The sequence below is a fragment of the Aythya ferina genome, assembly GCF_964211825.1.
Source record: "Aythya ferina genome assembly, chromosome: 1".
Taxonomy (NCBI): domain Eukaryota; kingdom Metazoa; phylum Chordata; class Aves; order Anseriformes; family Anatidae; genus Aythya; species Aythya ferina.
In genome coordinates, this window is record NC_140296.1 from 3450317 (window position 1) to 3461489 (window position 11173).

Sequence of the window (11173 nt, forward strand, 5' to 3'; positions counted from 1 at the left end):
TTTGGAAGTTGCTCCAGCAGCCAACAGACGGTGCTGCTTTCGCCGGGGTCTAGGCCTGAGCCTGAACAGATGCATACTGGCAAGGAAACTGCTCGTGGTCATTTTGCCAAGAAATCCAGTAGCAAGCAGAGTAAGAGCAGGCTATTTTCAGCCCCCGGTGGCCAGGAGCCAAGCCCACAAGGCTCAGGGCAGACAGAGGTAAGAAAGGGGAACACGGTTCGTGTCTGGGGAGGAGGGTGGGGAGAAAAATCCGACTCTATACACCCCACTGCACAATTACTGAAGCAATGCTGTCTGCCCTAAGGACAAACATTTCTGGACAAACATTCGTAAACTTTCCCTGGAAGCCTAATGCAGGCTGCAAGGTTCTGAATGCATGAGGTAAATGTTTGCACAAGGCAGTCACAAGAGGCAGCTGTCAGTCGTGTCCCATTTAATCCTCTCCATTTGTAAAAGGGGGGAACGTTTCCTACCTCCCAAAAAGCCAGGCGAAGATTCATTAATGTCTGCACTGATGCAGCATTGTTACCAAAAGGTAGGGATTACAGAAATGAATGTATTTGCATTAAAAATAGTACCTTTTTCCTGCCATTGACCTTCCTTACCCTACCTGCTCACAAAATGGCTCAGAAATCCTTAATGGTGCAGAGGTCCTGCTAATTCAGCAAGAGAGGGAAGTTGCTGCTTTGAAACAACAAGTCTTGAAAATGCAGGTTTTCAGATAGCAAGAATTTTTAATTCACATGCCATCTATTCAATTTAGCATTTTATTCAGAGAAATGAGGCACCCACGTGCCATTTTATTAAGTTGTACCCTCAGAATTCCCCTTGACCCAGGTATTTGTCTTTGCTTCATAAAATAATGACATTTAGGAGGGAAACTCTCACCAGAGGAGAGTAATCTGACCTTAGGGGTGCGATCACGATTTACATAAACTGATGAGCAAGACGTATATTTAATTAACACTGGATTAACAGATCAAAGAATGAGAAATGCTCTACTCTAACAAAAGCTGGCCCATGCTGAGGAGAGCAATCAATTGCACAGAAGAACTTGTTCAGCTGTCAAATACTGCCACAGCATATCCCAATAATGCCAGGCAGTTGAGGAACACTTTAAATAAAATCCATGAACTGAAGGTCAGGACTGTTAAAGAAACTAGGACACAACAGACAAGGTAAGCCTTGAATTTTTCTCAGAAACACCCACTAATTTGAGTTGTTTACTAGGTATCCACACAATGTCAGGGCCCTTAAAAATAACCAAGTCATTTAATGTCATGATATCATGGAAAATGAACTTGGGGTTGCATTAATTTTCTCTCCATCTTGTAGCCATGGTAAGAAGCTCTGCTCATCACCTTAGGTCTAACATTTCAATAAAATCATCCATGCTCCAGAGCTATGGAATATCAAGAGGTAGAACAGTCTCAGACTTCATGGTTAAGGAAATGTTACATATTCAGGGCTCGTTTTAGAGTCTGAGGATCTGTAACTCCCAGGGTACTTCAGCTGACAGCAGAGGTGCTCAGCTTACATTTATTCTCCCCCCCATACATCTGCCCCCAATTTTGGGGCACAGTCACAGGGCAAAGTCTTCAGTAAGGGATCTCAAAGTAGCAGCATTAAAACATCTCAACTTACTAAAGTTTTAAGATATCACTACAGCAAGACCTTGGATTTCAGGAAAAAAGAAAAAAAAGGACATACTTAATTTTTCCAGAATCTCTTCATCTGACATTTTTGGCTTTTTCTTCTGCTTCTCTGTGTTCCTGACCAGCAAGTCAGGTGCCGTTGTGTTGTTTTCCAAGGGAGAAGGAATAGGAGAAGTGGCCACATCTCTGGTAGGAGGAGGAAGAGGGTCTATCACAGAGCGGGTGTATATCTAATTTTGTTGAATAAAAACATTCATATTAATAAAAAGCAGATGACAACTTAAAAACACTTCCATTCATCCTCTTTTTTTCCTGTTAGTGATGTATTTCCACACCTACAGTGCTAACAGATAGCTCCAAGACCTGACCGTGACTGCAGCAGGGGTGCTGAAGGAGATATTACTACTCACAGATTTTGTGTGTTCAGGTCGTGGAGCTATCACAGGGGGTGGAGCTGCATCATCTTCATCATCTTCGTCTTCAGACACCGAGGGCACTGCAGGGGTCTCAGACACGGCTTTCACATTCTGCATGTGGTTACACAAAGAGCAAAAATAAAAACCCAAATTCTTGGTATGAACAAGTCAGAAATGTTGGATTAAGCTCCTAATAGAGAGTGCCTTGAAGCAAGCACAAAAAAATAATAATCAGAACAGGTTAGAAAGTTACAGTATCTTAAAAATCCAAGCCCCAAAGGTCCTGAGCCTATGCAGGAAATATTTAGATGTCCAGTTCAGCTGTCATCTGCTTGTCTGATCCCCATCCTCTTCCCTGGGATTTACGACTCCCCTGGGCTCTCACATTGCCTTCCTGACACCCACACGACAGACCCAGCAACTCTGGACTGCTGTGAGGATAACATCTGAGTTTGGATGTAGCTGTCTCTATTTATATTGCCTCTATTTCTTCCCTCGCTGCTTGCTCCAAATCCTTATCATGCAGATCAGAGATTTCAGTCTTCAAGTGATTTAATTTACATCAGAATTTAAATGTTTTCTCTAAAAGTTGGGAGGTCAAGTTGACATCAGCTTTGGTATTAAAACTCAAAACTAAGTAATGAGGTATTCTGGAAGCAGAATATGGTAAAACCTTTCAAAATCCCTTTGAAAACCACACCCTAAAGGAAAATATTATATAAGGTAGGAATGATGAATTTTTATAAAAAGTTTTATAAGTGATTAAAAAAGAATTATTTGGATTTTATTTTTTGTAACACTGTGATTGGAACTCAAAACTACTCATAACCTTTAAAATTTGACTCTGGATTCGAAGTTCATGGCATCCTTTACACTATAAACATTTCAAAATAAACTTGGCAAGCCCCTCGACCCACTAGACCAGTTCTGCTTGTACTCCTGCTTCCAGTTTGTTTACCATCAGTTCCCTGAGAGTGGCAGCAGAAAAAGACTTCTTAAAGTACTGCAATAAAGTTCTCCCTGAAATAAGGGGGGGAAGAGGTAAAGTTTCACTGGACCTAAGATTTTTGAAGTCATCAGCATCCTAACGTTAAATTGTTAAAGCTTTATCTATTAAAAACAACTACAAAATAAAGTCTACATACTGGCAATTTCCCAAATCTCCCTAAAATTAAAGATTACCCACCCAGCATCTTCCAAAAAACACCAGTCTACTGAGGCAGCTTGATGACTACTGCTTTTTCCGGGATTTATTTTAATATCCAACTGCCTCAGATATTCTAAGCTCCTGAAGACTGATGCACAATGAAATGTGATAATAAATGACAAAACTATTTTCATTTTCTTTTCGCAGGTTCTCAAATGGTCACAGGAATACGCTGCCTCCAGAAGCGAGCAATACGTGCCAGCTCCTGATAGCGTCACAGCAGTAAGAAAGTAAGAGATGAGGGAATTGGGAGGGGTTTATGAATCCCCTAAAATAGAAAGTTTTGTTTATTCTCTCTCTCTCGCAGACATACACAAACATTACAGAGCTTTTCAGCCCTGTCTCCTAGGAAAGTCAACAGGAGCGGTGCCTGTCCTGGTGAGGACAGAGTAAAGGTCAAACAGAGAGGAGAACATTTTATTTCCCTTTCTGCTGAGATTAGGTTGGTTAATCAACAGTGCTTCAATCAAACCTCACAGGTTAGTAATTAAACTGTGCTAGATCACAGATGTTTATAGAGCCATACGAAACCTGAAAGCAAAGTGGTTATGATTTTCTAGATTACCACACCCCAAAGAAACAGATCAAGAAACAGATCAATTTCTATAAAAAACAGAATTATTTCCAGTCATTAATTCACTAATTTCTATTGACTATTTCACTAATAAAGCCTCTTATTTCTACTTGACTCTCCCACTGTTAATGAAAAAATGTGCAAGCAGCATGCCCTTTGAGGATAATTTACCTGTTTTTAGAAATGTACTCTCCACATAGATACGTATAGTTCAGACTTTAAGATGATTTTAAAACACTAAGCAAAATAAAAGTTTACATGTAGCTAAGAATATTCTATGCAAGTTTTAAAATCTCATGCAAGAGATGATATGAAGGCTTACCAGTGTATTTGATGAATTGTAATCCTCCGCCAATTTATCTGAAAGAGAGACATATTAATGCAGTTATAAATGAACTGTAAATGCAGTAGCACTGGGGAGAGGAAAAACAGACAAGCTCCTTTTGGAAGGGGCAGGAAAAACGGCTCCTCCCAAGTCCAGGAATCATCTTGCATAACTTGAGGCACTTTGGAAAGGGCAACTGGCAGAGAATTTTATTTTTTTTATTTTTTTACAGAGAACAGAAAAAGAAGTAGTGCACACTTACACATTCCTCTTGGGGAATATCTTTCTCCATGATCTACACAGGCACTAGACGCAACTAGACTCCTAACCCCAGGTGAAAAAGAAAAAAAAAAAAAAACACAACCAAGTTTGACAGAACAAACTTAACAAGCAAGTCTGACACTCAAGTGAGACACAGACAACAGACAAGGAAATTTTTCATTTGGGCAGAAATCTGATCTTCTCCTTTCCAGGCAGAGACTAAACTCCATGGCCAGTAGTTTTTATTAGTTTTTATATGTTTTTAAACCTAAAATTCCACAAGCATCTGTTGTGCCTCTGCCCAGTGTTAAGAAGATGCCGGGACCCTGAGAAAAATAATCAGGCCCAAAACCAGGCAACATTTTCTATCAAAAGAAGAGGGCATAAGGTGTGGCGACCCTTTGGGATCGATGCTGTATCCCAAGCAGACACAGGATTCTCCTGCAAGGTTACAACAGCAGTGGAGGAAAGTCTGTGTCCAAGCTGACAAGAAACAAGGGCCTCTTAGGAAGCTCCTTCTGTTAGGACTTGTTATTAAATGCCTCCAGATTCCTCCTGCACTCCCAGCATGTTTGAAAAAGGCTGTCTCAAGTCTCTCATGACCACCCTATCCCTCATTCCTTATCTTGGGATATAGCAACGAGAATCTTGGCTTGTAGCATCTCTCAGGAAGACGAGCCCAGAAACAAGATTAACGTTTCAAATCTAATTAAGCTTAAGAGACCAGGCAGCTATTTTCCAAGTTTTCCACCATTTTAGGGTTGTTCTCCTATAGAGATCTTTAAGCCTGGGGACCCTGATCTCATTCAGGGTCCCCCAGGCACTTTTGTGGAGGAAGTAAAGTGCAAAAATCTGCTGTGCTAAATCACCTGCTGAGGCACTAGCCCAAGACCTGCACGATGTTCAGACCCAGCCACCAAACCATCCTGCAATAGCAAGCAAGGACCCCAAGAATCCACTGGTGGGCTTCTTGTTTGGATATCCCCACACATATGTGGAAGAATTGTGCTTTTATCCCTGCCTGGATTCTTCCTAAGTACTATTTGTTCTGGTGACATGGCACTATCCCCTTTAAAGAACCAAAGCAGGGCTTAAGGCTTAGAAAGGGAAGGAGTTAGAATTAATTGAAAGGAAAAAGAGTGATGGCTGCAGGAATTCTCCAGTAGGCAGGTAATCCATAGAAAGGAGGCACAAAACCTTGGCAGCTGTGATTTATAGAGGAATCCAGCCAGCAGTTATCAAGCACCTAGCAGCTGAGCAGTATTCCTCAATCACAGCACACAGGAGAGGAGACACTCATGAAGCAATATCCCAGCCAAAAACTGGAGTTCCTACAGGGCTTAACTGCCTGTTTTCTCCAGGGATTTTCATACAAGGAATCCAATGTCAACAATCCAGGTTCTGCCTTCCAGATGCAGGCTGTAAACTTTAGAAAATCTGTGTTTTGGGATTCATCCTGTTCACCCGCTTTTACAGCTATGCTGGGCATCGGGATTAACAGAACAGCATTTTAAAGGGAGAGTTCTTGAGCAGCCAGAGAATCTCATTCACATTTTCCACGAAAAGACAGATCCATTTGTTGATTAAAGAAAAGAAATCCCTGCATACATGGACTAACAGAAAGCTGGACAAAGCAGCCATGTATGATGATCATAATGTACCTGTGAAACTCATGTACTTCTGGCTGCTAGAGGTCTTCTTGGAGTTGTAAAACTCCAGCACGTCCAGCACTGCCTGGGGGTTCTTCTTCTGCTCCAGCTTGGTGATGTTGGAAGTCTGCAGTAAGCGGGCCCATTGCTCCGGCATTCCCTGCGGGGACAGGCACCTCGTTAGCCCACGGCCAGCCTAAAATGCTTCACAGCACACGTACCTGCTGCAGCACCCCTGTCTCACTCTTCCTGGGGTTAGTCAATACTAAAAAGGAAATGGGGAGAAAAGAAGAGAGAAGAGGAAGAGAAATAGCAGGTTTCAAAAAGACAGAAAGGAGCAGACCCAATGGTGCAGCTCAGGTGGAGTAAGAGAAAAAATTCCTCAAGCAAGACAATCTTTATGTGCAAACATATACATATTTACGCATATCCAAGAAAGACTACAGAAGCAATGTATGGTGTAGAGCATCTGACACAATGGACAAGCAACATTCATTTGGATTTTCATGTAGGGCTAGCATTCTTTGCTAATAGAGGTTTGGTGTTTATTGTAACCAAGCTGGGACAGCAGAGATGTTAACCTGGCATACAGAGCTCATAATTTCATTAGAGACACGTCATTTCAACCAGAAAATAAATATATTTGGAGTACAACCTGGCTTGGGACTCTCAGCAGCAGGAAGAACAAGTGTTCGTGTCGATGCAGTGGTAAATGATGGGGTCCTCTACCAAAAAAATTACCCTCACTGTTCTGAAGCGTTGCTGGCTACACCACCCCGAAGTGATACCTCACTGGCACATCCAGGTTAACATCCAAGTCTAAATGTGCAAAACACAACTGGACACACAGTTCAGTCTAGGAAAGCAAAATGCCTTAAAAATATACATATATATTACACACAGCCAAAACCAGCTCGCCTGTGAACAACTGCTTCTGCTATTAAATCCTATCTTGCAATCAAATTAAGAGGAGTGTGATGAAATACAGCTCTGTCTTCCTCCCGTTTTGCATGACAATAAAAAAAGCATAAAAGTTTCTGCCATTTAGCCTTAGGACAACACATGCACGTCTGGCACAAACAGGTATGCACGGCTGTGTGCGTCCTAAAGGGGAGCCCTCTGAGCTCCGTTTGGAGGACACAGGCTATGCTGTAGACCTAATCCAGCTCCAGAAGAGGAAGGGAGGGGAAGGGAGGAGAGATATACCACATTTTGCTGTCCACATCAGCCAAAAAAACAGGAAAGGCAAAGTCTGCTGGCAAGCTGGGCTCCTGGGATGTGCCAAGCTTGACAAGCCGTCAGTCTCTCAGCAGGAATTAGTGGGCTGCCTCTACAGATGTAGATCAAACTAGATGATGGTAATAGCCTTTCCAGCATTACCGTATAAAAGATTAATAGGTCCTGGCTCCTCCCAGCAATAAGCCAAACCGCACGGCTCTCTGTTCCTCCAAATCACTTACTGTGAATTCTCCTGTGACTGCATCAAACCCCACGTGGATTGTGTGTTCAAAGTCGGAAGGGAGGGAGATCTCTGGCCGCTCTTTCTCTTTCTTTTTATTGGCTGGAAGAGACAACAACAAAAACAATCCATCAATCCATCAAGAATTATGATCTCCCCGACAGCTTCTCGTTTACCTACACAACCACCCCCAGCTTTTGCTAGTCAGAGGATTTCGATCTGAGGCAGAACAGCAAGTTACAGGACTTTGTTAACTCAATACAGAGCAGATACCTTCAGGGACAACAACAATCAGAGTCCTACAACACAGGACAAGTGTATAATGTATCCAAAATATCAGTTTTTGTTGAGTATCAGCCAGCAGTGCTAGACTCAATAGCACTCACGAGCTATTTACCTAAAATATCCAGGCAAACTTAGGTATGTCAGAGTCAAAAGCACAAAGGTGTTAACTGGAAGCCATGCAGTTCTAGACTTTTATAATTATTATTCTTTGTTTTTAAGCAAAATATTAAAAGATTATTAATAAAAAGTGCTGGCTAAACTTACTCATCTTTAATATTAGGGACAAAATATTGCTTCTCTCTTCCTACAGCCTCAAAACAAGACTCCACGAAGAAAACCAAATATAACATGTGCTTCTACTACACAACCTCATACAAGCAAAACCATTTCTATTTTCCTGCTCACAAACCGAACTAAATGTGGTTTCAATAACGGGGTTTGAACACACAGCAGGAAGAGGGCAGAATCTGGCAGGTGAGGAGCAGAGCTCATAAAGAGGCAGGAAAGGAAATCAAGCAGATGCACCCCACGAATACTAAAGTCAGATCTTCAAACAAGATTATTATGTCTCGAATTAAGTTTATCCATATTCATGACATACTAAAGACGCCACCTTCCTTTTAATATTTACTGTACTCGAGAAATGGAGACCAGTTTAAGGAAGAACCCCAGATTTGCCGCTGTTTGCAGTATAAAATAAGTAGAGCCAGGAGGAGGTGACTGAAGCACTTGTGTTTCCCAGCTGTTATCTGTTGGATCTGAAGCCAGACTGAATTTGTTTTGTGGCTGACGTTCCCCAATGCACTTTTGGCAGTCTGAATGCCAAACTTCAGGCATTTCAGGAGCCTGGGAGGCTGATGCTCAATACTGCAGTTATTTAAGGCGCAGTAAGTATTTAAGGAGATGGTCAGCACTTCCCTCAAAGGACCAAATCCTGTTTTCCCCAGCACTCTGGCACCATTACAGAGCATCGTTACAGAGTTAGTATAGCACAGAGCAATTCTGGAGAAAGAAAAGGATCAAATGCTCAGCTGGGGATACGCAGAAGGAACAGATTGTTTTCGATCCCCCTCTCAAACAAAGGGGATAGGGGAAGCTGAATCACAAAAGAGCAACAGACTTGCCAAGGGGAAGGAGGAGAGCAAGCTGAATTGCTGGAGGAGCCATCAGAGATGGAAGCCAGGAGCCAGAAGCAGCTGCTGGCTAGCAGATGGCACGTACCTGCAGCACCGAGGCCTGCCAAGGAAGGACCAAGCAGCTGCATCCAGCAGGTATATGGAAAACGCTGCATGCGAGAGGAAAAGGGATGCAGAGAGAGATGCAGAGAGAACCAGCAGAAGCACCGTATTGCATCGTCCCGTCTACAGGATCAGCCCCTTGCTCCAAGCCAAAGGGCACGGTGTCAGCTCCAGCCCAGAATCATTAAACTCAGGTTAAGGGGAATAGGGCAGTTGTACGAGCACCACGCTGCCCGGGACAACTGCCATGTCTCCCCATAGACTGGAGCATAATCCCTTGAAAAATATAAAATAGGTAAAGGGCATGACTTGCTATCCAGAAATCAACACATTTAGTGTCTTGATTTCTTCATTTGGACCTCCTGAGCACCCCAACATTCCTCCAAATCCCAACAAAACCCATTCAGCCAGCAAACTGAGATGAGTGCCAACCCCAAACTTACTCAGAACAGGAGACTGCAGCCCAAACTCCTGCTAAAATCACCTTGCCTCAGCTATAACATTTATATAACAACTGTAACAGTGGGTGAAACCATAATTCCTCTGTGTACTTTTTGGGATATGCCTGGGTGCCACAGTCAAGGTTTTACAGTGCCCTGACTGAACTAGAGCATCATGTGAACATGAATTCGTGTGAATCCCCTAGGATTCCCAGGAGACAATAAACTTCAGAAGCTTTTGATCCCAAATCTAATAGATCTAGAAGCCTAAATGTATTCAGACACTAACAATATAATTGCTTTTTGGAGCAGATATTTATGTCATGGAGGCATGAGCTAAAAAGAACTAAAGAGACGGGCACTCCCCATCTTGCTAAACGCTTAATCCCCTCGACAGTGATTATATTATCCCTGCAGTGAGTCAAAAAGCCCTGAAGATCCTTAACTAAAGTAAAATAAAGGAGAACTTGTATCTGCTTAAGGCCTACCTACCACCGAGTGCTTTATCCCCTGCCACATCTTACCACCTTCTCAGTCCAAACCTCAAATATCTGATGCTGTTACAAGAGCCGCCCGTAGCGTTTCACCACGATGCTCTGGCAACTTGAGCTGCACCCAGAAAGCACGAAACGCCAGAGCAAAGCCTGAAAGCTCATCCTGGAGCATGCAGAGATGAGGAAGATATTCTTCAGCAGTGGGGAAGCTCTCCCCTGTCTGAGAGGCAGGATACCACACATCCGCGGCAGCGTAATCACCACAGAAGGGGCTCCCAGGCACTGCACCGCGTTGCCTCGTGGTTAACATCCTGCCTCTGCGTGAATCAGCAGCTGAGCTCAGCAAACCTCAGAAGAACAGCATGTGCCATATGCGAGCCAAAGCCCAGTTTCTCCCCCCACATAGGTCACGGATGAGTCCTGAACCCAAGAAGGCTCGCAGGCTCACAGCTCCTGCTGAAAGCAAGAAATCACGGGAGCTCTGCATGCAGGTGGAGAGGACCCCCTGATGTTACAGCCAACTTGCTTTTTACATACCAGTTTCGGGGGGTTAGGCTGGGACAGAGGAAATCAGAACTAGAAACAGCACCCTACCTTCTGCAGGCTGAACATGATGCTTCAAAGCAGCCTAGCAAGGTGACATAACTCAAGAGAAGTTCATGAGGGCCAGCGTTGAAGCCCCACGGGTACTTTACACCACAGCCTCAGGTGTAGTGCGATGTAAAAGATCATTTCCAAACCTCCTCCGGTTACAGCTGCCCTTCTTCATTCAGCAACCTGTAGCAGATGCCCTCAAAACGCCTCCCCTCGTTGGCCTCCCCTTTGATCCAGGTGCACAAGCTCTCACCGGGTCTGTCTGCTCCACTCCACACATTTGAGCTGTGCCTTTGCATAAAGCACAACCCCTTCCCCACCTTCCCTGGCCACAAAGTATCACAGTTTAAAGCCCCCTGCATGAGCCTGCTGGCAGAGATGTTCTTGCCTTGCTTTGCCAGGTTGGTGCCATCTCTCCCCAACCACTGAAGAGGGTCCTGCAGGCACAGACACCAAAGCCCTGCTGGCAGCACCACTTCAACGCTGTCAAGGTCCTACACAGGGCTAAAAACTCTGGGGGGGGTTCTTTGCAACCCCACCAGAGGTCATGAAACCCCCAGAATTACAGTAGTCTGA

The 11173-nt window shown here is 43.7% G+C and overlaps 1 protein-coding gene across 8 annotated transcripts in view; it reads right to left on the minus strand.

The window, feature by feature from the left end:
* PAK1 (p21 (RAC1) activated kinase 1) overlaps positions 1-11173 on the minus strand; it is a 68916-nt gene that overhangs the window by 18613 nt on the left and 39130 nt on the right. For all 8 annotated transcript variants that reach the window (XM_084524602.1, XM_084524605.1, XM_084524603.1 and 5 more), the window contains 5 exons: positions 7548-7648; positions 6100-6247; positions 4175-4212; positions 2066-2182; positions 1711-1885 (listed from right to left, as the gene is read on the minus strand). In XM_084524602.1, coding sequence (XP_084380728.1) covers positions 1711-1885; positions 2066-2182; positions 4175-4212; positions 6100-6247; positions 7548-7648 — 579 coding nt within the window. The remainder of the gene's footprint in view (positions 1-1710; positions 1886-2065; positions 2183-4174; positions 4213-6099; positions 6248-7547; positions 7649-11173) is intronic.